Raw genomic sequence first — 27050 nt, forward strand, 5'->3', positions numbered from 1 at the left:
TTCATTTATTGTGAAAGCTAAAAAATGATAAAAACTTAAAACTCTGTGTACAAGTTACTGGTGCGAAGAAAAACGGATGAGTTTGGTCTGTTGTTGCTTAACGGGTGATAAAATGGTTGCGAAGTCTGTGTCTAGTTCAGGCAAGTGGCTCTGGACTGGATCTGTTTAGGAAATAGGAGTGTGTAAGACGGGTATGACCGATACGAAGGTGGGAAAGGACTCTTTGGTTGTGGTTGGAATCGGGATCATCCCATGATGCGTTGCTGTGTTTGATAGAGCGGAGTTTAATAGTAAGGTCTAGGTTGTACTAGGTGGTGTTCCAGTTTTGGGTGACTATGGAGTTGGTGAATCGGATGGCATCGCGCCGTGAAAGGGAGTTGCGTGGACCAGATGGACGGAACCGGCCTTCGTTGGCAAGTTGATCGACTTTTTCGATTCCGTGAATCCCGGAATGATCCGGAATCCAACAGTAAGCAATTTCAGGACAGGAAGGGATGACGTCAAGGGGCTGTATGTGAAGGTTTTTGTATATGCTCTGTGCGAGGGCGGTCAACAGACTGTCATTCTCGGTGAAGATCATGTTGGGTTGCCGATGCGGAGTCCTTTGTCGGTGGATAGTTGAATTGCTATAGCTACGGCAGAGAAGATGGAAGTATGATCAGGAAGCTTTATAGCTGTCGAGGCTTGGATCCATCCCACAGCGTTGTTCTGTTCTGGATTGGTTGTGGATGTGGTTGCTCTGGATTAAATGAGTAAAAGTACTATTGGCGATAGGGCTGCCTTTTCCGGTTCGCTGTAGTGTGTGTTTCTGTTTCCTGCGTTGGCTCTGGCGATGAGTGCAGTTGCGTCGATTCCTTTCGCAAGGAACCGAGTTGCAGCTGAAACACGGTTGGGGGATTGATTGTGGATGATTTGTAAATCATATATTGTCAAAAAACATGGTGCTGCTATGCTTATTTCGCTCAGTGTATATTAGATTGCGTTTCATGGTTTTTGTCCGTCACGTTATCTACCCATTGCCGACCTGTAAACAACAAAAGATGCGTAGTAATATGTTGCCCTTGCAGAATTAAAGCTTTTGTGACCCCAAAAACATGGTGTGCACTATGCAAACGACATGTTCAATACAAAGAATGTAAGCTAGAAAAATAATTCCACACACATGATCGTCAGTATCATTAGGAGGTACCGGTACCGTGGCAAATATGACCAGGAAAGGAACCATAATGTAAAGGTCATTGAAATACTAATGACACACGGTAGTTTTGCGGCGGTGCACCTGATAGAATTGTTCGATAATTACTGGTGTTGCATATGCTTTATCCATTTGTCCCTGCGCGACATATCCAGAAATCGTTTCCTTTCCACGTCGATTTGGTGATACGAAAGTGTGTGTGTGTGTGTGTGTGTGTGTGTGTGTGTGTGTGTGTGTGTGTGTGTGTGTGTGTGTGTGTGTGTGTGTGTGTGTGTGTGTGTGTGTGTGTGTGTGTGTGTGTGTGTGTGTGTGTGTGTGTGTGTGTGTGTGTGTGTGTGTGTGTGTGTGTGTGTGTGTGTGTGTGTGTGTGTGTGTGTGTGTGTGTGTGTGTGTGTGTGTGTGTGTGTGTGTGTGTGTGTGTGTGTGTGTGTGTGTGTGTGTGTGTGTGTGTGTGTGTGTGTGTGTGTGTGTGTGTGTGTGTGTGTGTGTGTGTGTGTGTGTGTGTGTGTGTGTGTGTGTGTGTGTGTGTGTGTGTGTGTGTGTGTGTGTGTGTGTGTGTGTGTGTGTGTGTGTGTGTGTGTGTGTGTGTGTGTGTGTGTGTGTGTGTGTGTGTGTGTGTGTGTGTGTGTGTGTTTGCTCAAACGTTTCTCGGGTATGTCCGATTGCATGTACATTGGGAGAGGGGGCTTAATAATAATCGATCAGTTTTTGTTTCTACGTATCACAATGCTTTTATGATGACGCCAGAAAATGAGCTATTGTTGCAGATTTTTTTTCTGTATGTGCTTTGTATGTGCATGCGCGTGTGAATATCCCTCAAATTCACAAAGCTTGTCAATCGGTTCTGGTTTTCCACCGTCGTGTGAAGAAGGGATAAAACATAAATGACCAGAAAAACGTGAACCCCTTCCCCTTGCTGGTCTTTCTTCCGGTCACGCACGCATTCATACAGACTCACCTACTCGTCCTATGTCCGAACTGGAGAAGGAGAAAAGGAAGCGAAACACAACGGGAACGTACGAAAGCGATTAAAGCGAACAGTCGATGTGGGCGACGGGCATGAAGGGCAATAGAAAAAAAAGGATAAGGAAATTGCTTCATGGTCGTATGCGCGCCATCCGTTCGTGTTTCGTACCGTTACCAACCCGAGACCCCATCCTACTGGACAGGCAGGAGGGGGGGGGGGGGGGGGGGGAAGGCTCATAATATCCTACATTCTCCTTCCGTCGTATGTTTGGAGCGCGTGTGATTCGGAAAAGCAAACCACACACAAACCCGCCAGTAGTTGCAGTGTCGTCGAGTAGTGCAGAGGACTATCGTGTGGTATAAAGCATTATCCTTTCGGTACTGGTGGCACGTACCCCGGTGTCTATGGTTCACCGACGGTTGGGTAAGAAAGTGTGAAGAGGGGGGAAGGTGTGGATGATGAGTTTGGGTAGTTGGCGTTCGGAACTTGATGATGCATGTGTCCTTCGAACGGGAAGTGGGAACTCATAGATAAGCGTTGAGTCAGCGGAAAGCGCCAACTAAAGATAGTTGTGTGGTGGTAGCCCCTTTGTGATCGATTTGTGTACGAACGGGCACAGCTGTCGTCCAGGGCGACTAGACTAATGGAAAGCAAACGATTTTCCGGCCAGCGATCGAATTATAACTATTCATAAAATGATATGGTGCAAGAGTTTCCCCGAGCGGCTGATTCAGCCTTACAGTGAAGCAATGAGCCAACGTTTTAGATTTTTTTGTGTATAAATATAGAAAAGTCGTAAATGCGTGGTAAAATTCTATGATAGGAAAATTGAAAATTGAAACAATTTGCAATATGGTGTAACACACAAGCTAACAAGTTATTCCAAGCATTTGAATCAAATTTTGAACGCGAAGAAACACAAAATCGCTAAATCTAGTGTCCGCATGTGTTACGGAGACATGCGTGCGTATAGGAAAAAAATATTTGATTGGCTTTTCCTCATACGTTTCCACTCACATTTTGACTACAAAGTTTGTAGTCTATGCTATGTTTTCTCAAACACACACGATTTATCCTAAAATAATTGAAGTGGTGTGAAACTATCAATCATCATCAATCAATGCATCAATGACCCCTACAACACAACGACCAACTCATAATAATGTGTTCACAAAATATATGTATGTGATGTATAAAAGAAATTAATCCTGTCGAACTCCTTTTTCAGTATGCTTTTTGGTTCAAAACATCTTTTTACGCTAAACAAGTATGAGGGCGAGAAAACATAAACAGCTGAATAAAGAAAAAACAACATATGGCGTGAAAAAAAAAAGTTTTTATAGTTTGGGACTCGAACTATTGTTTTTTTTATGGTCATTGATTCAACTGTTGCCATAAAACCTTTTGACTGCTGCTCTGACAAAGAGAGTAGTCACTGTGCCAAATCCCGTCCAAATCCCGAGTCTCCCCGTAAGCTAGAGCGCGACTTGACTGTCCAGCAGCTTCACAGGGTTTTAGTTAATTTAGTGTAAGCAGAAATGGCAGATTCGCAAGACCTCTTCGAGCTTTTCAGTGCCAAAGGAGAAGAAGTTTGACAAATGGTTGTTTATGCCCTGTGTGTCCTTGCCAATCGCGTTTTTGAGTGCTTGTTTTGATTGAAAGTTGGAACTACAAACGTACCTGTTGTTGAAATTTGATTGGTTGGAGTTGAGATTTGAGGCGTCGGCTCCTAATAATTTAGTTTACTGTAAATTCTTTATTTAGATAAATCGTAGCCCTTACCCGCGCAACCACCACGTACGAATTTGTCGGTTACCTATGGCGTCTTTACCGTGTAAGAGATTCCGGAGCAATAAAACAAACTAAATGTATAGCTCGGCGCTAGAGAACGAGTTTTTGTTTTTATGCTCGCAACAATCCGACGAGTTCGTCGCCACCGGCCATCGCCGCGGACTCATCACACTGAAGCGAATCGGATGTACCGTCAGCGAATTTCCCCATACTTTCCACCAATCGGTCAAAGTTGAGATTATGCGAATTGAGTGCATTGTTGATCGTGTTCATCGCGTAGAACTTGGCACCGCTCAGTAGCCGGCTGAGATATTCGATCTTCAGCTTGCCACCGTTGAAGAGCTCCACCAGAATCGGCAAAGATTTGCCGATGGCCTTGTTCCAGATCTTGCTCAGCTTGGCACTTTTCGGAAATAGTGAGGCAATCTTAACCTGGTCGGGATAGGCAAAGATTAATTGTTGAGCTCCAGTGAACGACGGATGAAGAGCATTACCTTCGCGTCTTCGAGCAGTATAGAACCGCTGAGCTCGGTCACGTACAGCAGATCATCCTTTTCCTCGTATTGTGCGTCCAGTCGCACGGAAACGTTGCGCAGCTCGACGAACGACGTCCCGTTGGCTCCGTTCAAGGAGGTGTGCGCGAACGCTGTTACATTGGGGAAGGAAAGTGGTACTGTGGCGGATGTGCGTGTGAACCGTGTCCGCGATGGATCCCAGCTGAACTCGTTTAGTCCGTGCACGGTAATGTTAGACGCCACCACATTGATCCTGTTGATGGTGACAGAGAATTTATTTTAGCACGTGACTTGGTGCTACCGGGCATGGTTTTGTGCAACCGCTTACTTCTTCAGCGAAAGCAAATCGAACGACGTTTTGAGTGTGTAGCTTAGTTTCAACGGTACCAGCGAAGGAACACCAAACATTGGATATCCGCATCGTAATTGGCTCTTGACGGCGGTGAAGAAGCGTTCCACCGTGGCTTCTGTTCGTACATACAAAAAATGGTTATAGTAGATGCATCAGCCAACACAACACAACTACAACACTTACCATCGAAAGAGATTGAATCCGTTGGACTCGGAGTTGTCGGAGGTACCGTAACGGTTTGACCTTGCGATCCTGAGTCGGCTTCTGTAGCAACCTGACCCACCACTAGCAGCAGAACGATCGACAGTATAGACACTGCTGGACGTTTCATTTTAGGATACAAAAGACACAGCACACTTCGTACGCACTAGGGACTAACGGATCTTCACGAAAACAACACCGAATTTAATGAGAAAATTTACACCTACGTCAGCAAGATATCGGATGCTTCAATTCGACCTACTAACCCGCCGAGCAAGCTACAAGCGAGAAAAAAAACCAGACTGGGAAAATCAACACTGCACAACGCAACCTTACCGGTTGTCTTGCGGTTTCTCGATATTCTGACGCTTGAAGTAACTTTTCCACTATCATTTATACCTTTTTCGGTGGTTCGTTGCTAAAGTCTCGTCCCCCGCAGGAACGCAAAGAAAGTGCTGCTGAACTGATTTTTTTCGAAACTGGTTTGCCTCTTTCAGTTCGGCTTTTTGAGGAGAGATGGCTATCCCCGTCCCGGTCCCGGCATATGTATATATATATGTATTGTTTCCGATTTCTCACCGTTCTTTTTTCACTTGTCGCGAGATATTGTATGCGCCCTGTTGATTCTTTTTTGGTTCTCTTTCCATCCCGCTGTAACGGTTATTTAGCATCAAGGGACCGGAATGGGGTTTCTTTGTTTCGTATGGGTCACTCTTTTGCCTTAGGATATACGAGGTGCACTAGAATGCCCTCACCCGGAATATTTGTGCTCCTGTTGTGCTGTGTGCCAATCACCAACTGCTGTAGCTAGTGCGGTAGAAAGCTAGGTTTCTAGTTTGTTTTGCTATAGTCTAGCCGTTGTCCAAACGTTTTACTACAGTCGATCCGAACCACTCAGGCTAATCTAATCGAAATGTAGGGCTGAAACGAAACAAAGGTGAAAATAGGAACATTCGAAAAGAACGATACAGGGTTGATCAGGTTAAAATAGTCGCGCGGATCGAGAGCACATCGTAGACACTATTGTTACTACGCTGTCCAATATTAATACGACAATTGTTGCTTTTTGTCCTGACGTCATCATTTATAGTCAGTATGTTCTAATCGCATAGCATACACATGCGGATATTTCTTTTCGGCCTGATAACCCTGTTTTATCACATACTATCCATCAAAATGATTGCAGACAGCATTGACCTATTGAGACACTTCACGTACAGCAAGATGTAAAAGCTCGCTAATCAGCTGCTTTGCTGTTGGTCCCTTTTTTTGTCACAGCCTTGTCCAGGCCAGTGGTGGATGGGTGTTCCATCAGATCCGTTAGATTTATTGCGCATGTTTCAAACTCTTCGCAGCCTCCACCATAACCGGAAAATATGTGGAAGAAATATTCAGTTTGGAGAAGTGCCGAGAACGTTAATCGTGTCATATTATCTTCGCCACCATCGTTTTTGGTATAAACCAGTTTAGATTTTTGTGTACGTCCTCTCTTCCTCCTTCACACTGACTGGTTCAAACTGGTGTGAGTAGGCGTAGACGGTGGGTAACGTTCGATTTATGCTGGTTACTTGTGCGTTCTGAGCTTATTATAATCTTCGGAAATACTAGACCGCCTGAGAACTTACTATCCAATTAAGTGATATCAATAGATTTAGTAAGCCTTCCAATGGCCGGGTTGATCTGATAGGTCGTGAAGTAAAGAAGGAACCCAAGAGAGAGGGAGAGAGAGGTCATTTGATGCTGTAGTTTTTCGAATTATTTTTTCCATACCACAGCAAACACACAACAGCCACTGATCATATTCTCTCCCATATGCTGAAGGGAGTTGAAACTGTCTTGTTCTATCCTATTGTGATTGCTTAGAAGAATTGGAAATTACCTGAGTACGGTTTGCAATACTTTTTGTACAACTCATCAATAAAACGAACTACCAGAAATTTTTTATAATTAATAATGACGGTCCAGTGCCGTATTGTCAACACCGCTTGTGTTGATTAGATTTTTACAGATTTATAAGACATTTCCTCCTTATTCTTTGCCTTATCCCGGGCATATTCGGTTAAAGATCTACCAGAAATAATAATGATAATTACTTCTCACAACGAAGCCCAAAATAGTTTTCAAAACTCTCTGTTTATTTCAATCTGTTTATTTGAAAATTTGAAATTACTAATTATTTAAGATTCGAAACCCAAAAGAGTTTTAATGCCCGGTTAATCTAGTTCATACACATAGTCACCACATGCGGTGTTGACAATAAGGCTTAAGCCGTCATACTTAAAATAAATAAAATATTATAAAGATTTGAATAATTTACTCACTCTTACTCTGTAAGCACTAAACTAACGCGTAACGAGCATTATCGAAGGTAAAGTTCGTATTGCAAGATTAAAATCATAAAATTTCATTCAAACTTCAATTATAGACATATTTATGGCACTTGCTATTATTTCTTGTAAATTTTCAGCTGCACGGATGAATGCCAACAGCAATCATACTGGACGTTCTACAGTAACCACCAACAGAACAACGGAACCTGCTACGGAAACCAGAGCACAACTAAAGGTATGTACTATTAATGATTTATTATTATCGTAACATTATCGATCCTCGTTAATTAACCATGTATTCGTCAGGCTCTGGGAAAAATGTCTATTGTCAACAATGTCCAGCAGCAACAGCAGCAACAACAAGCGGCCGCAACGGCTGCTGCCCAGGTCAACGCGGGTATAAGCAATTCGGTCGCCGGTTCGATACCGCGCAAATCATCCTGCGTCGTTACAGTCGGCATGATGGAGGAAAACCGGATCAAGCAACGCGACATGTTTAAAGTGATGCGTGAAAAGAAAAACGCTTTGATGAATCAGGACGGCGGTAATCCTAACTGGGAGTTTATGAACATGATCCGAGAGTACCAGAGCACGATCGACTTCCGGCCGCTGGTGGAAGGCCAACCTGTCGATATCCATCAGATCACGGTGTGCGTGCGAAAGCGGCCACTTAACCAGAAGGAAATGATGCGCAAAGAGGTAGATGTAGTGTGCATACCGAACAAGAATACGTTGATCGTGCACGAACCGAAGGCAAAGGTCGACCTCACCAAGTATCTCGACAATCAGAAGTTCCGGTTCGATTACACGTTTGACGAAACGTGTTCTAATGAGATGGTTTACATGTATGTGTCGCCATAGTTTTGTTGTTTGTTAGCAGACTCATAATAATCGCAATTTTTGTGTTTATCCTCATCTGCCGTTGTGTAGGTATACTGCAAAACCGTTGGTCCAAGCCGTGTTCGAAGGAGCGATGGCAACTTGTTTCGCCTATGGTCAGACTGGGTCTGGTAAGACGCATACAATGGGAGGCACATTTAACGGACGCTCCCAGGACAGCAATAACGGCATTTATGGATTAGCAACTAGGGATATTTTCGAACTACTGCAAAGCCCTAAGTATAGGGCGAACAATTTTGTCGTATCGGCAAGCTTCTACGAAATCTATTGTGGCAATGTACGTGTTCTGAAATGGACTGCTGCACTGCAATGAAATTAGAACATTTTAACCACCAACTCTTTCCTTTGCTTCTCGCAGGTTTTCGATCTCTTGTCGAACAAAAACAAGGCACGCGTACTTGAGGATGGCAAGAAACAGGTACAAGTTGTTGGCCTGACGGAACGGGAAGTTTACTCGGTAGAAGAGGTACAGGCCATCATCAGCAGTGGTACCACCTTGCGAACATCCGGTCAAACCGCGGCCAACTCGAATTCGTCTCGATCACACGCCATTTTCTCGCTCACGCTGCGCGTGAAGGGTACTACTAAGGTGCACGGCAAATTTTCCTTTATCGATCTGGCGGGTAACGAGCGAGGCGCCGACACGGTGTCCGAAAATAGGCGCACCCGTTCAGAAAGCTCCGAAATCAACAAATCGCTCCTATCACTTAAGGAATGCATTCGGGCGCTCGGACGTAAAAAGCATCTGCCGTACCGTGGCAGCGTCCTGACGAAGGTGCTCCGTGATTCTTTTATTGGCAAAAATATAAGAACGTGCATGATTGCGATGATTGCACCCGGGATGACGTCGTGTGAGCACACACTCAATACGCTTCGGTACGCGTACCGCGTGAAGGAACTAGCTGTCATTGACCCGGACGAGCGGGTTGATCCGGAAGAGGATTTGATCGAAGGCGATGAACCGGCTAACGGCGGTGGGAACAACTTAAACGACCTAGAACAGCTTCGCTCGCTTAACGTAAGTTGATACTGCATGAAGAAACATATTTTGCACTTGTGCATGGTTTCTTCGGTATTTCGATAAAATTGAAGTAATCATTCGCATCAAACGGCAGGAACACGAGATGACGATGGAACTATACAATCAGCATAAAGCCATATCAGATTTGCAGCAGAAAGAAGAGGAAGTGTTGGATAATCATCAGCGGGTGAACGAGTTTCTGGAAAAGTTCTTGCCAGAAGCTAAGGAACTATACAACCTCACGAATCTGGTGGATTACGATCAAGACGGTAAGAATCGATTTTTTATTGAACTTTTAAAACGGAACAAATAACCTATAAATGTTTTCAACGTTTCTCATAAATCAAGTTCACAGTTGTGAAAAAAGTACAAATTGTGCTTATTTTAACTTCCTAATGCAATAGCATTATTGCTGTTTGGTTCAATTTAACATAAACACACCATAATATTGTACGAAAATTTTCTAGAGGCGCACTATATTTTTGACCTTTTGGTTCAATTTAATGCTATATGAAAGGATGTTATATGAAAGGCATTCAAATAACAAGATTATTGCGCCAAGAGTTGTTCGTGTTTTATCCTCAACATTTGTTTTAAAAAGGAAAACTCTTTTTTTGGGGGATATACGCTTATAGAATTAAGCGCAATTTTTATTAAAGAAAACGATACAAACTAAGAAATACACGAAATTGATATTTTATTTGTATTTGGTTAGTTTACTATTTTGCAAAATTGTTTCATAAATCCGCTTTGGCATTGAGTTAATGACATTTCCAATGGAATTTATCGCCACACATCTCTTCTGCATGTTTGTAGCTCGTAAACTGTTACAAACTGACGTACTCCACTGGAAACATGTTTCATCAGGAACCTCCCTGATGTTTTCGATAGGATTCAGGTTCGTATTACGTCCTGGCCAGCTCACAATCTGGATGTTTCTATAGAAAAACCGTGCCATAGACAGCTTACTAATATAAATAGCAGCGTTATCTTGTAGAACAATGAAGTTGTTGTCCATAACATCTTCATTAAATGAAATTAGAACGCTGTCAAGAAGCTCTACATAGCTCTCTGAATTCATCCTGGTGTAAATAGTCGTGCTGGGAGTTCAGAACCTTTTCGCAAGAAAGCAGCCCACACCATCAGACTGCTTCCTCCGAAATTTTTGCTCAATTCTAACCGAGAGATCTTTAGGAGATCATGCCAATAATATGCACAGCAGTCATGACCATCGAGATTGAACGTGAAAAAAGCACTTCACATCCTGCCAATGGCTATATTCAATCTTGCTTAAATGTGCTTTGGGATGAGGTTGGCTTTTTTGGCTTTTTTTTGGCTTCTGACGTTTCTAGAATACCGAATTACTAAGTTCACACACAAGCAATTATGGCCGCAATATGGCATGCTTGATAGATAGTCAAGGAATTGATGTGAAGGAGGCCTAGCCATTGATAATTCAACCTCGTTTATGCACCAAAATTTAAAAAAATGTAAATAAATCCAACACAAATTTGCACGAAACCATTAAAATAAAAAACAACGTAAGCAATAATAATCAACAAAGTAAGATATTTTCAATTAATTTATTATGACGGCTCTACGCCTATTGTCGAGAAAGTAAGATACATTAAAATTAATTTCTTTTTCCTCGATAATATCCAGGAAAATGTGTGTTGTGTGTGCACTCATTGGAATTTCTCGTACTGTACTAAACGAAAGGAAGATAAGAAAGATTGTTGAAAAGAACGTGCAACTAAAGGTCTTACAACAAGTAAAATCCTTTTCACAGTATTATAAAAAAAAAAACGGTTGTGGGAGGTCGATTAAAAATATTGCTCATACTTTGGAATGATCTTTCGGCATGGATTTTGACTGGAACCAAAATTTTTTTAGAAACTTAAAAAATATGTGAATAATAATGCAACCAACATTTATGTTGGACAATACAAATAAAACATCCAACCATCATTTTTTATTCTTCTTCTGAAGGATGTTTCCAGCGACAACCGTTATCCTATCCCATCTTGAACCATTATGGTGTCCAAAGATCCAGTCCTGACCTGAAATCCTCATTAAAATTGTGATTGCAAAATCTCGAATGGTTTAAGTTTCATTTTTTTTTTTGCATTCCGTTAGAGTGGCCTGGTTGTATTGCTATTGAATTAAACTGTTTCGTTCAAATCATGTTGGAAACGAACAGATTTCCACACTTACAACACCTACAACATATGTTACCATTTATCAAACCTTCTGAACGACCTTCTGAATAGTTACAATTCTTATACCGCATAAACAGTGGCACAAAGGCGTTCTAAATAAAGCATAAGCAGTTTTTTAAAGAGCTACCTAAGCTTCATAGTTTGAATTGATCATGTAACGTTTTCTACAGAGAACCATGTTTGAGGGAAATGTATGTATCAAGTGCTCTTGTGAAACCACTTAGGGTTCTTGGGAACCTTTATTCAATATTCAATATATCCTCGTTTTTCTTCTTCTTCTTCTTAGCTAGGATATATGCCGGTTTGGTACAGGGGTCCAGTTCCCTGGGTCCTTCGGTGCCAGGGAAAGCACAAGATCCTCTTAAAGCTTTGTGGATCGGCTACTTATGGCCAGGTGTCCCTTTCTTTACTAGTTAATTTAACTTTACTGTTCATTACTGAACTAAAGGTGCGAAAATTGACAACCATTCTTGTGTCACATTTCGCAGCTGCTGGTGTAGAAACAATCCTGTGACAATTTTTGAAATTTTCGTAAAATTTTTTGACCAATTTTTTGTAATTGAATAAGTAGAAAGAAACAATCAAAATATTTTTTCTATAATTTATATATTCTCACACAAGTATTACTAAATAAATGAAACAAAATTCACAAAATATACCCATTGCTCTGCTGCAGGTTGCCTTTTCTGCAAATGAGAAATTTTACACAAGCAGTGCTACAAGTTCCGTTCAAAAACGGTTCTCATTTTTCGCAACTTAATTACTCAGCTGTGATCTCGGGCTGCCTGCAGTTGAGAATTGAGAATATATCGTGAACTTTTTTTTGTACTGGTTGTATGAGAATATATTAATTATAGAAAGAAATATTTCGATTGTTTCTTTAATTGATTTACATTTATTGAATAGATTAAAATAATTCTAAATACTGTTGGGTTAGCGAAAATTTCAAAAATTATCACAGGATTTTTTCTACACCTGCGAAATGTGACGCATGAATGGTTGTCAATTTTCGCACCTTCAGTTCTCAGCTGCAATCTCGGGCGCACTCTTTCAGGCCCTGGCCACACACGACCGAAACAGACGCTTGTCGGCTGTCATGGGTTTTCAAATTAATTCTTTGTTATGGCGAATTGAAAACATCGCTCAAACGCACCATGTTTAAATTTTTCGTTATGTGAATTGTGCTAATTGTCTAGTAATAGAAAAAGAAATGAAAATATGTAAAGCGTTCCGATGATCAATTTTGACTATTGATCCTATTATCATTGCCAATAATCATACTTGTACTAATTCTAGTACAAATCAGTAGATGGTCTGGAACGTGCCAATACGTAGTGAAGGCCCGATAGTATCTGCCTGGGAGATTTTCAAAAAAGGATCCCGATTCGTGGTAATAAATTTTGTGGTATGTCTTCTTCATGTGCTTCTGCTAAAAGTTTAAAATCTGTTATTTTGACATTGCCATTTCAATACTTTTGTATCCTTGATGCAATCACGTCTACGCTCCAATCCCTCCTCTTTGTGGCGTTTTGAGAATAATAGCAGAAATTCACATCACATTCCCCCTACATGTCCCTCGGAGCGGTTATTGATTTGCTACGAAATATGTGGTCTTTTTGTTGAACATCAATCCAGCTTGTGTGCGGCTCTCTTTTTCGCTTGGTCCTAATGGTATTTCCTCATCTATCCCAGAGCCGGATCTTCCTATAAGCGGACTAATCGGCGGACATCAATTGCTTGAAGTTTCTGTTCGTTTCCCTAGTCAGCTCATCGTTGGAATATACCTCAGTATTTGGCTCCCCTCTAGCGTGGGAGCTACAGCAATGGTGGAGCGGATTCAGAGGACTTTCACTCGCTTTGTCATGTGCAATTTATTTGGTACTACCGGCTCAGCGATACCATCGTATCCCGTACGCTATCACATGCTGGGTCTGGAGAACTTAGAATCTTGTCGCGTACATGGTCAAGCATACCGTATTGCCTCCCTTCTCGTAAATGCCCTTGATGCTCCTTCCTTCCTGTTTTTCTCTTCTTCCTTTCTTCGCCCGCTGTGCTTGCTCGCTGTTGCTAAGTTACGACGAAAACGAAGTTCGGTTCGGGGTTGGTTCGGGTGCGTCACGCGCTCGGGTGTTACCCTGACGTTTTGTCATATATAGATTCTATTGTATTTTATGAACTTGATTATTTATTTTAAGCCATTTATATTTTTTCTTTTCCAGCATTTTGTAAATTCGTCCTCTGTTAGTAGTTTATCATTGCTCCTTTCAGTTTGGTATATGTTACACTGGAAAATTTTGAGCCTGGCGGTATCTGAGCTGTTGCCAATACCACTAAGTCCGTTACTGACTATTTTCATTTCATGTAACCACTGACTACTATAATCATGCGCTGCTATTAATATATTTAGTATTTTTATATCTTTAGGGACTAGATCCATCTTGTGATGCCTCATTTTTTTCGAATTTGTCCTGGTATTGTGTTTTTTTTAATTTTTGCCCTTTCTCAACACACATTTGCGTATACCATTGGTTGGCTGCCTCTTTGGTATTTTCCTCTATTAATCCCATGGCATTTTTTAAACGGATTGGATTATTTGTAACTAGAGTGCTATTTGTACCCTCCTTTGCTAGATTGTCAGCTATCTCATTTCCATCAATTTTTACATGACTAGGAATCCACTAGATTTTGCGTCTAGGTACTCGCAATTGTTTAAAATTCCGATTATGAGCTCATCTACGAATTTTTCTTTTGTGGCTTGTTGTAAAATTATGCAGGCCTATCTACTGTCTGTGAAAATCGTTGGGTGTTTTATATTATTAATTCGGGCAAACTCTAGGGATTTTTTGATCGCGTATATCTCTGTGGTGCATATAGATACCGTGTATTTTAGCACAAAGGAGAATCTGTATTCTCCATTTTTATCATGGATGATGAAGATACCTATTCCACAGCCATTACTGTTTTTACTTCCGTCTGTATTTTTAGCACCGAACTGTTTGCTTTTAAAAGTTCCAAACAGGGTTGTCTGGCTGCAACGGGATTTATATCCTTTTTACTGCAGCACAGACCTGGGACCTTTTTATATCTATGTTTTGGAAAATGTTTATGAACCAATTAAAATTTGCCTTTGCGATTAGATTAAACATGCCAGCGTTTTCTTGATATATCGTTTCTATGGCGGAGAGTTTATGCCTAGCATCTATGTTTTGCACTTTAGCTAAAATTTGAGCTATCACAGGTGTGAATACGATTGTTTTAGCAAGTTGTTTGGTTACGAAGCATTTGGTTTTGATGGGAAACGGGATTTCTGAGACGATTGCGTAGAGCGTGTTTATTGGTGTTGTTTTAATGCATCCTGTTACTCTTCGTAGCGATTGATTTAAAATCGTTTCCACGGATATTTGTTTTGTTTTTGTAGCATTTAGACTGAACCTGATGCCATACTCCATGCTCCCACGGATAATTGCCCTGTGCACCTGAATTCTTTTTTCGGGGTCTATAAGATTTCTCTAATTGCATACGGTTTTAATGGCATTTAGTCTTTTGATGGCTTTACTTTTTTGGTTTTCTAGGTGTTGGTTGAATTTAAATTTACTATCTATAATTATGCCTAGAAATTTATGTTCTTTGGTTTGGTCTATTTTTGTTCCTGCTATTGAGACTCTTAATTTAAACTTATTATTAGGAAAGGACATACAGATGCATTTTTGCTTGTTCACTTCTGGGTTTATTTCGTTTAGTGCCTGGACTAGCCAGTCAGTCGAGCGTTGCAGTGGCATTTCAACGGCCCTAGGAGTAAGACCTGATTCTATAATGACAAAGTCGTCTGCATATTGGATGATTATGGTTTTTGTATTGTTCAAAGCGTGACAACCTCTGGTGTATATGTTAAAGAGAGTTGGGGAGAGCACATCTCCTTGTGGTAGGCCATTTGATATCCTTGTTTTGATGACTTCTTTGTTAACATTAATTTCCAGGCTACAGTTTTTTTAAGGAAGCTACCTATCCAGCAAAAATCCTCATGGGGTATCAGTTGAGCCTGCATGATGTCTATTAAACTGTTTGTGAGTACACTATTGTAGGCATTTCTTACGTCTATAAAAATTATCGCAGTGTACTTTTACTTTCTTGTGTTATTATTATTCGTTACATTATCTAACACTGCCAAGTTTGCTATTTTTAATAGTGTTGTTAGAAGTGAGATCGGTCTGAAATTACGAACTTCTTTTAGTTCCTTTCCTATTTTGCCAATAGCGATTATTTTAATTCGTTTTAGTTGGGTTGGAATAGCAATACGGCCTGGCCGTCCCTCATGAATAAAAAAAAAAAAAGTTGGGTTGGAACTTTACCTGTCTTGTTCATGTCGTTTATCTCTTCGATAATTTTCAACACCACCTTGTCATTTAGCGTTTTAAGTATTTCGTACGATAAGCCATCTACCCCTCAAGAATGAAGAGTTTTTTTTTTGTATGAAGAATTTGTCAATGTTTAAAAGTTCTGTGTCTTGCTCATATCTTATAGTTAGATTCTTAACTCTATTCTTAGAAGTAGGAAAGTTTAATTTAAGGAACTCTTTGGTATTTTGTACATTAGAGTCTATGAAATTAGAGGATTAACTAGTGCGGTGTTTACCGTGGCACTTGTTAATAATATTCAACAATTCGTGAGGTATTGACATCAACTTGTTCTAACCACTTTTCGATTTTTTCCACTTCTCCTTTTTTTAAGGATTTGAAATTCGTGAAAGGATTGGAAGTCTTTTTCAAATCTAATGTGGTTGTCTAAGGTTCTGTTCTGGTTCAAGCGTTTCCTCGTTATATTTTTGTTGCTCCAGGCTTCTTGTATTTCGTATATCCACCGCGAATTAGAGGTATGATTAATAGCTCTAGTGTTATTTTTGATTAGGTTTTTATGTTTTTTGTAATACTAGCGATATTTCTTTGGCTTGCACATTTTAAGGATTTTAGTTGTTAGCCATTACCACTTTATTAGTGGTTATGCATTTGGACGGTATGGGGGGTCCTACAATATGTACTTAAATTATTTTGTACTCACTATTTCCAATGTGCTCTTCAGCCACTATTCTATTAGCACATTGAATTAATTCCGGTGAGATCAAATTGAGGTCAATTGCCGTACTTTTTTTTGTTTTGTTGGAATAACTATTATAAAAATATATACATTTTTATGGAGTAGGATCATGTCTGATCCAATTACTGCTTGCAAAGTTGCTGCTCATTAAGCATCCGTGTAATGATTTCCTCCTTTGTGGTGGGTATTAAAATCTCCCGTGATTAATTCTTTCCTAAAATTATTTGAAATGTTTTCCTTTTTTTTAATATAGTGGCATCAAATTTGTATTGAAAAAACCGTTAGTAGTGGATTAATTAAATGAAACCACTCCGACGTTTAAAAACGGGAGATATTCGGGAAAAATCCGGAGTCAACTCCTACTCCAATGCAACGGATTGCATTGTAGAATCAATTGCATGTAGATGTTTTGACTTCGGATTCAAAATGGAAATCGAAATCGCTGTCGATACCGGAGCAATTCTGCAACACCATCGGAATATCTTTTCACATTTTATAATGAGATTTTCTATGTGCGGTTTGAAGGTGTGTCTTCTATCTATAGTCATGCCTAAGTATTTGATTTCGGTCCGCGAAGGTATTGTTACTCCATTCAATTGTAGGTTTGTATGGGGTAACTTACGTCTGCTTGTAAAACGAGTGAAAAATATGGCTCCGGACTTGTTAGGGTTGATTTTCAATTTTCATTTGGAGCAATATTTCTGGTAGGTGATTAACGAACGCTTTAGAGTTTGATGATTGATTAAGACAGTTTGCTACAGGTACCAATGACTAAGTCGTCTGCATATTGGTATTTTATGTTAAAAAGCAAGGGTGAGAGTACACTCCCCTGTGGCACACCCGGAATGGGAGAGTAAATATCTGAATTTGCATTATTGTTTTGTACATCATTGGATCTATTAGACAGGAAGCTATTGATAGAATGTTATTATTTAATTTAGTATGACGGCTCTACGTCGTATTGTTGTCTAACACGCAATAGTTAATACGATTCTCTTGCTTAACTCTTCAAAGTATTCGAAGGTTTAAAGAAATACATACTTTAAAATACTACCTATTGATAAGATGTATATATAAGATTTTATATAACCGTATTTAATTATGTTGAATAAATGCGTTTGTGATATGTTCACGTTAGTGCGCGCAGCTTACACGTCCGTATTGGTTGCAGGTTGTAGCGGAAGAGAGCGAATGTTTATTTTCTTTGTCTGCCCCTAGCGATGTAACACAACTTATTGTGTTTATTCCTACTAGTTGATATCTCACGCGTTGCTATATTCAACAAATTAAATTGAAGATTAGGTCGTCATGCCAAATAGTGTTAAAAGCTTTTTCCACATCTAATAATATTAGTCCAGTGGATTTTTTCAAGTGTCGATTGTGTATTGTATCTTTTTCGAGTCGGTGTAATTGGTGTACTGTTGAGAGACCGGGTTGAAAACCAAATTGGGAATTTGGAATAATGCTAGATATTGCACAGTGTGCTCTTAACCTCAGTGCGATAACTTTTTCAAATATTTTGCTGAGGCAATTTAATAGGCTTATTGGTCAGTAGCTACAAGGTTGTCTCAAATCTTTACCAATTTTTGATGTGGGAACAACCTTAGCATGTTTCCAACTGTTTAAAAAAATATCCTAGTTTCAAGCACCCGTTTAAAATTAATAAAAATATAGATTATGACTGTTATAGGAAGCTGCTTTATGATTCGATAATTTATACTGTCTGGTCCTTAAGAGGGTTTAGTTTTAGTTGCTTTTATGACTACGAGTATATCCTTTGGTTTTATCAAATCAGTAGCAATTAATCCTGGAGTGGAAATTGAGTGAAAGAACTTTAAAGCAGTTGCAGCTATCCTATTTCCTATAGGGCTTCCATAGTTTGCGGTGGCACAGTGAGCTGTTTGGAAATGTGTTTTTATAGCTTCACTTTTTCTTTTTGATCACTTAGAAAGCCGTTTTGATGGCCGGCATGACCTTAGAGGTCGTTTCGTCAAGAAGAAGAAGAAGAAGAGTAAGAAGTGTGCTGTTATTATGTTATAACGCTGGGACACTTTTGGATTGTTTTTAAATAATTTTGACGAACTTGCATTATTCGCTGTTGTTGTTGTGTTGTGGGTTAAATTATTAAAGTTTTTTTTTACCATGCTGAATTCCTCAATAAACTTAATCTGGCATCGATTTCTTGCTTAAGGGCAAAGTAAGTGTTTTTGAAATTTTTGTTTTGTCTGTATCTTTGCCATTTTTCCTCTAAATGTTTCTTAACTTGATTAAGGAGATAATTGATTGTGGTATGAAAATGTTGTAGTTTCCCGGGGTGGAGAGAGGAACGGCCTCATTATGTGCTTGATTTACAAGAGTTGTAAGTTTATTTATGATGTTGTCAATTGACGAAGACTGTGTTATCTTACTAAGGTTAATTTTGTAATGTGGGTAATGTGAACAATAACCAATTGGCATTTTTGTAATCAAAAATTTGTCTTTTGGGAGCATTACTTAGATGCGTGTCGTAAATTGTAAACAAGACTGGAAAATGGTCAGAGGTTAGGTCGGTCTTGGTCTTTGGTTGAGAGAAATCATGGTTATTGGTAAGTATGACGTCTAGAGTGGAAGGATTATTGTTATGATTGGATGGAATGTACGTAGGTGTATCAGGATGATATATGGAAAAATGACCTACTTGCAATTCATCAAAAAAGGTTTTTCCTGTTTGATTACACAATTACAGATACACAATTCCAAAGTCGCGTGCGAGCATTGAAGTCCCCACAGATGAAGATTTTGTTCTTTATGCGAGTTAATGTTTTAATATCGTTTTTAAATTTATGCATGTCCTTGTTTGCACCGGGTGATAAGCTGCGACAAATGTAATTGGAGATCGATTGAAGTGTATTTTAATACAAATAGCTTCTATAGTTCATAGATTAAAAGCCGGTAGTAATGAATGTTTGATAATCTCATCTTAGGGAGCATTCTGTCTTCGTCGGAGCTATTGACTTGCCGCCAGGGCTTAGCTTAAATTCAATACTTCTTAACTCATTGTTTAATTCCATCTCTGCGATACAAGAGCGCATGAAATCGAGGGATTTTTTAACTCTATTTGATGATTTTAATCAACCATCTATAAATTGGTCACACGACTTCGACTATTACATTCCCTCTACTTTTTCATCATCCTCCTCCTATTTTGTGGATGGTCTTTTTGAATGTAATCGTTGTCAAAAATCAGGTGTTGTTAATTCCGCTGGAAGACAGTCAGACTTAATATTCGTAAACGAATTTGCCTTACCTTTTGTATTGCCCGTCTCCAGCTTTCCCTCCCCTTTACTTCCTGCAGAAAGCTACCACCCTGCTCTTAAGCTTTGTATTCAGGTCTCAGCCCATTCACGTATAAGAAAGACCCAGATTCGTGAATTTAACTTCCGCAAGCTGGACTATAGGAAATTTAATCAAATATTATCCACTACTGGCTGGACATTCTTTGATCGCTCAAACTCCGTGGATGAAGCGGTAGACAAGTTCACGAAATTTATATTGGCAGCCTTCCCTCTGTTTTGTCCCCTTTCCAGAACCCGTCCCTCTCCACCTTGGTCTGACACAGATATTCTCTTTACATGATCCGACCCCAAATCAATTTCCACTCCCATCTCAAAACGTTCTGGTCCTATGTTAAAAACTCCACAAAAACTCCCTCATTTCCTACCGTTACGACCCTTGGATCTTCATCTGCTGACAATGTTGCCGACATCTGTTCCCTCTTTGCAGAATATTTCGCCAGCCGTTTTTCTCGGCCTCTTTGCGATTTGTCCTCAACCTCATCATCTAACGATGTTCATGCTCCGGTTGCTCTACCGAGTTACTTCTCCAGCATCATCAATGATATATCCGTCCTCAATGCCCTTAAATTGCTTAAAATATCTTATAGGCTTGCATCTGTACGGAATTCCTGCGTCTGTACTAAAAAAGTGCAGTGTAACGTTTTTTTCTCTTCTTAGAAAACTATTCCTCTTGTCTTTGTGTAAAACCGCTTTTCCTTCCTTGTGGAAACTTACTTGGCTTATTCCTACACATAAAAAAGGCAATAAGTCGTCAGTAGATAATTACCGAGGCAATTCCATACTATGTCCAATAGTCACAGTGTTTGAAATAATTCTCCATTCCTATCTTCTGTATGTTACTCGTTCTTCCATCATTCCTCAACAACATGGATTCATGCCCAAAAGATCAAGTCTAAGTCCACTAACCCAATATGTTTTACCTCTTACCTTTCGTTTCAACTGGATACGGTTTCTCAGGTTGATGTCGTTTACACCGATTTCGAATCTGCCTTTGATCGTTTGCTCCGCTCACTCCTCATTTCCAAATTATCCTGTCTTGGCATCCATTCCTACTTACTTGACTGGTTCCGTTTATTCTGTGTAATCGTAGTTATCGAGTCTCCTTTAAAGGTTCCTCTTCTTCTCCCTTTCCTTCAGGTGCAGACGTACCTCAAGGAAGTGTCTGAAGTCCACTGTTATTTATGTTGTATATCAATGTTGTCAGTACTGTCCTTCCACCTGATTATTTCTTCTATTTTGCTAACGACTTAAAAATCTTCTATCCTATATCCTCTCCTCCTGACTGTGTAAATTTTCAATTTATCCTTGATCGTTTTTGTGCTTGGTGTAATCGCAACCGTCTTTCCCTGTGTCCGACAAAATTTAGTGTTATTACGTTTAGCCGGTCCCGCACCCCTTTTGTTCATCCTTATTCCCTTGACCAGGTTCTGGTTGAGCATGTTTCAGTCATTAAGGATTTGGGCATCTGGCTCGACGCGGGGCTCACTTTCTCTCACCAGATTGACTCCATAGTCAGCAAGTCGAGGAGGACTCTTGGTGTACTTAAACGTGTGACCCGTGAATGAGAATTCATTCGATGCTTGTTGTTTGAAGACATTGTTCTGTTCACTGGTCAGATCAATGCTGGAGTATGGCTCGGTTGGTTATCTGGTCCCTGTCGGCAAGAATCCACATTGATGGAATAGAGCGGGTGCAAAGGTTCTTCACCAGGTTTGCTCTCCGCCTAATTCTTGTCGATCAATCCTCTGCTCTGCCCTGTAACGAGGACAGATTCCGGTTGTTTGGTCTTGCGTCGCTTGAAGATCGCCGTTCTATTTCCCATTCCTCATTTGTTGCCGCACTCCTCCTTGATTGCTTCGATGCCCCAGCTTTGCTCATGAAAATCCCTCTATATGTTCCCTCCCGCGCCCTTCGAAATCGTACCCCAATTTTTGTTGCCTTACGTCGCTCTGCGGTGTGCCGTAAAGATCCCCTCCTTATTGTCATCAAAATGTTTAATTCCTCGTCCCATCACTTTGATATCAACATATCCCTACCTTCTTTCCGTTCCCGGTTGTTATCCACTTCCTAATCATTCCTTCATATCCCTATTTTCTGTTTTTTTTTCTAATACTGCAACTTATTCTGCGTACCGTTTAGGTTAAGAATAGTTTAAAATTAGATATTAGACTACTTTTATAGCTACGGGCAAAAATTTGAAGTACATGAAATGAAATGAAATCTTTTTGATTAATATTGAGATGCCTCCCTTAGGGCCAGACGTTCTATAAAGACGGTATGTGGAATAATTTGCAATATTGAAGTTTTGATCATTTTTAAGTAAAGTTTCTGTCACTGCAGCTACATCAATAGAATGTTGTTTTAGAAAACTAGTTAATTCAATTCAATTTTTATTGGTTATGCTATTCGCATTCCAGTAGGCGACATTAATATTGTTTAACTGCTCCACTTACCGATAGCAGTGTTTTTGAACTATAGTAAAGATAACCTTGATTTGGTCCTCTTTAATTTTACATCCACGAAGACTGTGAAATGTGTCTGGTATGATTTGGACTAGTTCTTCTGTGTTGAAGAGTTCATTACCTTTAGCTGCCTCGGCATATGATATAGGTGTCGGACCATTTGGTCGGAATGGGTTAGTGTGAGTGTTAGGGAATGAGGTTGGGGCACGATGGGGAAGTGATGGGAATTCACTGTTAGATAGCTGTACCTGCTCAGTAGCTTGATGTGTTGAGAACATTACTCCGTTTTGAATCCTCGGTTTGCGATTATTTCCAATATGTTGTTGCGATGTTCGTTTGGGGCAGCCGCTGTAGTTGGCGGTATGGTTGCCATCACAATTTGCACATTTTAATTTGTGCGTGAGGATCAATTCTTCACCTGCTTCGGCAGATAGTGGGCACATGTTTAATTTGAGCCCCAAGGAACATTTGATGCACAATGGTGCTCTGAAGCATTTCTCTGCACCTTGTCCAAACTTCTGGCAGTTTTTGCACTGCATGGGGCCAGGTTGTCCGGAGAAGTATCGCCACGTTACCATTTGATGGATTGAAGCACTTTAATGTCAACTTACCCCTTCGGGATGTGTAGCAGATACAAAGCCTGCTGATCGAACCCCTTTTTCTTGATTGGTAATTTTTTTGATTGCTGTCGGGTTGATTTTTTCCAGTTTTAGGATACCTTTCAGTTCTTCGGTCGGCATGTTAATAAGTCCATTTAAGACTATTTTTGTTGTTTTGTCCTCATATAACTGGTAGGAGTGGAACTCCGTGTTGATTGTTTTTAGTTGTTTGCATACAGCCTTCAAATCTTCCGTATTTGTAGTGCGTACTATGATGCCTTTGTCAGTGGATGCCGTAGTGTAACGCATGACCCCGGCTGCCATGACCTTTTTGTGGATGTCCAGTACGTTTGATCTGGTTACCGTTATTGGTGGTGGCGGTACCGATTTAACGGTACCAGACGGTTTGGGAACTGTGTGTTATATCCATCTCTTTATCACCTAGCGATAGCAAAGGTGCGAACGGGTTTGTAGCACGTGCTTGCAGTATGTTTGGCCGTATTCTCCGTTTTGACTTTATTCCCGTTACCATGGGAATCGTCCGCTTTATATTTTTTGGGGTGCGGTCTGAGTAGGATGGTTGCACTCTCTTTCTTCACTATTTCGAAGGCTTGAGCCTATACGTCTGTTCACCTTGCAGATTGGATAGCGACTGTGTTATTGGGGTGTCTTGCTGTGTGTTGGATGAGTTTTTGGCCAGTTGTGCGTAGGTAGGAAAGTCCGTTGTGTGTCTTTTTGGGATAGCGGGGTAATGCTTCCTTCGTATGCGTCTGGCTTCGCCGTACGTCGTTCTGTTTGCTGTTTTAATTTAGATAATCTCTAATTCATCTACGGAAACTGGACAATTTCTGTCCAAAGTGTGATGTCCTTCTCTACACGATACGCATTTGATCTTATTGCATGTATTACTGTGCTCTGGCTCACAATGATTAGCACATGTTTTAACTCCTTGGCACCATTTTTTTTTGTATGCCCCAGCTTCATATGCCCCAGTCCTTCCAAAATTTCAATTTCTTTCATGAGCTCAATATCGGAGTTTTTGATAATAACGGGAACAAACCGGATGAGAAGCATTCGCCGTTGGGTGGACCAATCACGCGAAGGACTAATTCCCGCGCAGTGTCTTGGCGTTACTAAATCTACTTGGATCAAACGGATAGGTTTATTCCTGGGTCGACCGTGGATCCGCGTATCTGCTGATAACGCGTTGGGAGGACGGGCATCACAGGCTTTCCTAAAGCGAAGCGAGTTACTCCTTTTTCCTGGACTTGCCAAGGGAAGATCCCCTAATTTCCCCTAATTCTTCCGACGGAATGGGGAAATATTACTGGAGTGCGGGACCAACTTCGAGAGGGAAAGCACAACGGGTCTCAGGCCGTTTGGGCGACATCAACTTTGCCAAGTCAGGCGAGTTAACCTTTTTTCCTGGATTTGCCAGGAGAAGTTATACGAGGATAGGAGCATACGAAAGCACAGCCGATGATATCTTCTCCTAATTCTTGCGACGGAGTGAGGAGCCACTACTGGAGTGCGGGATCATCATCCGGGAGAAAGGCAAAGGGGAAACTTATCCGAACCTGAGAGCAATTCCCTAATCCTACAAGTTCTGTGGATTGAGTTTTCAGGAAAAAAGTCTCGTTTATTCGAACTGTTTCGTTCTTATATACTAATTTCGATCCCTTAACCTTTTACACTCGAGGCCTTTTTCGCTTGCCCGAACCAGCAACTCGAGACTATTTCGGCCAAATTAGGTCAACATATTACTTAACAACATAAGTACTTTTAAAGCATTTATAAACAAACAAGCGTATACAAGTAATCAAAATTTATTAGTTTATTCATCTAACATTCTTCACACAGTTTATTCAGTTTATTCACACAATGTTGTCTCGTTTCTCCTGAACAACAATAATTCATACTAACTCGTACATTGGACATTGTTTACAACTAGATACCAATATTAAGTTAATTCAAATATTATCGCGGAGTCTGGATCGGAAGGAAGGTAATGGAAGGTGATGGTCAAACAAGTGGTCGTAATTATTGAATTGAAACGTACCGCACGTAAAAGAGAATCATTGAGTCCAACAGCCGTACGCAAAATGGGAACAAAAAGAGGAGGACGGGGTCGAAGAGAACGAGTTATTTATTTATTTATTCATTTATTTATTTATTTATTTATCTATTTATTTATTTATTTATTCACTTATTTATTTATTTACAAATAAATGTTTCCCTCAGCACTACGGCCAAGCCGTCCTATATGAATAAAAAAGGTGTCCCTCGAAGGTTTAACAATGTAACTTAAAACTAACATTAAGGAAAAGATAAAAAAGAGGACGCACGAAGACGAAAACGAAAAAGTGTGAACGGGATATGGTAGTCAAATAGATTCTTAGAGTTATGAAAAGCTACTTATGCGCTCTAAGAAAAGGATCATTCTGATAATAGAGACTAATTTATCTTGCAAGTGTGTCGTGAGCATTTATTACTGTTGATTATTGAATGTTAAATTTAATAATAATTTAATAAAATTAATCATACATGCTTTTGTATTCTTTTCTCTATAGCCTACTGCAAACGCGGAGAGGAGCTCTTTACACAGCTTGCCGAAGTTGCCAACTCTTTCAAGGATCTAATGTCTGAGTTCCGTACGAAATTGGCACAAGAGGAGATGGTGTCACAAGCAGCTAAATTAAGTCACCGCAAGTAAAGGCAGGCGCTCAGCGTTGCGGGAGCGTTTAATGATCCCCTTAACTAAACTAATACTACACAAACATAGAAAAGGGGGATGGCCTCTCCACAAACAATGGACTTTCAGGCGATTGTTAATATTGTAAGCTATCGACGGTCTACATTTGTGTGTGTGTGAGTGTATGTGTGTGTGCGCATGCGTGCGAGCGCACGCTGGGAGAAAAACACCAAACCAACCTCCATCAAAATTCCCGAAGGGACTGTAAAAAAGAAGCGTTGCATAGCATTAACGTAGTAACTTATATATTTTCCCATTTGCAATCTTTAGTTCTGCTTTTTCCTCCTCATATTTTGCAAAGTGGCAATGTGATTGAAAATTGTGAACTTTTGTGTGAATGTTGAGGTTTTTTTTATTGTTTGTAAGATCAACTCTTTTGTCAAATTTTTACTCTAGGTCTGCAGATAAATAGGTCCGCAATAAACGACTGGGTTTTCATCAGTTGTTTTTTAAATTTTGTATTTTTTACTTTCAAGAAATGGGTCATTTGAAGAATAGCCCATTGTTCCCTATTACTTGGTGCCATCTCTTCGGCAAATTACGGATTCCCTTTCTAAATAAAAACGAATCCGTCCTTCGACGCAATCCATGTATCCAGCCAGTTCTGAATTTTGTCAGAAGAACTGAATTGCTGATCAGGTGCCAATAAGGCGCCAAACAAAGTTTATTCCAATGGCGCAACATCCGGAGAATAAGGCGTTGCAGCACCACTTTGTCATGTCGTTGTCATAAGTCATAACATGTATATATATACTACCGTTTTATCCACCATGTGCGTCTCAAATTTCATAGATTTCAAGGCCTCTATAAATAAACGACAAAAAATCTTCTATTACATTCGATACAGGATTCAATTCTCCACTCACAGTTGGAAGAAAAAAAAACCCACCTGGAATTAAAATAAATGATCGCTTACGTTAGATCAAGGATTCAATCCTCTACCCCTACCCATGGTTGCAGCCAATCTATAATAGGTCAGATTTCATTTGTTCAGTTGGAGCAAGAGTCGGCAAACTTTTGATGAAAGGGCCAAATTTTGTAAAAGACCGAGAGTCGTGGGCCAGGAGAACACTTTTTTTTTATTGGTTCATTCAAATAATTCAGTTTTATTATTTTTTCTAGAATTTTATGCTAGCTACAAATTATTTGTAAACAATATCAATCAATGCGATTGATTTTTTTTTCTCTGCAATGATATCTTGCAGGTTGACAACACGGCACTGGACCGTCATAATCAATTGTAAATAAAATAAAAATATCCTGCAGCCAAAGTTGTTTCAGGTTTGCAGGGAAATATTTTTTCACATTTATTCGTGTTGA

At 40.1% G+C, this 27050-nt stretch overlaps 1 protein-coding gene across 1 annotated transcript in view; it reads left to right on the top strand.

Annotated features, from left to right (window-relative positions):
* LOC126562094 (kinesin-like protein Klp10A) overlaps positions 1–25709 on the top strand; it is a 51421-nt gene extending 25712 nt beyond the window's left edge. Inside the window, exons 5-10 of the mRNA XM_050218515.1 lie at positions 7489–7586; positions 7658–8196; positions 8282–8528; positions 8610–9269; positions 9367–9541; positions 25549–25709. Coding sequence (XP_050074472.1) covers positions 7489–7586; positions 7658–8196; positions 8282–8528; positions 8610–9269; positions 9367–9541; positions 25549–25691 — 1862 coding nt within the window. The 3' untranslated portion in view covers positions 25692–25709. The remainder of the gene's footprint in view (positions 1–7488; positions 7587–7657; positions 8197–8281; positions 8529–8609; positions 9270–9366; positions 9542–25548) is intronic.
* The last annotated feature ends 1341 nt before the right edge of the window (positions 25710–27050 follow it).

The sequence above is a fragment of the Anopheles maculipalpis genome, chromosome X (assembly GCF_943734695.1).
Source record: "Anopheles maculipalpis chromosome X, idAnoMacuDA_375_x, whole genome shotgun sequence".
NCBI classification, from domain to species: Eukaryota; Metazoa; Arthropoda; class Insecta; order Diptera; family Culicidae; genus Anopheles; species Anopheles maculipalpis.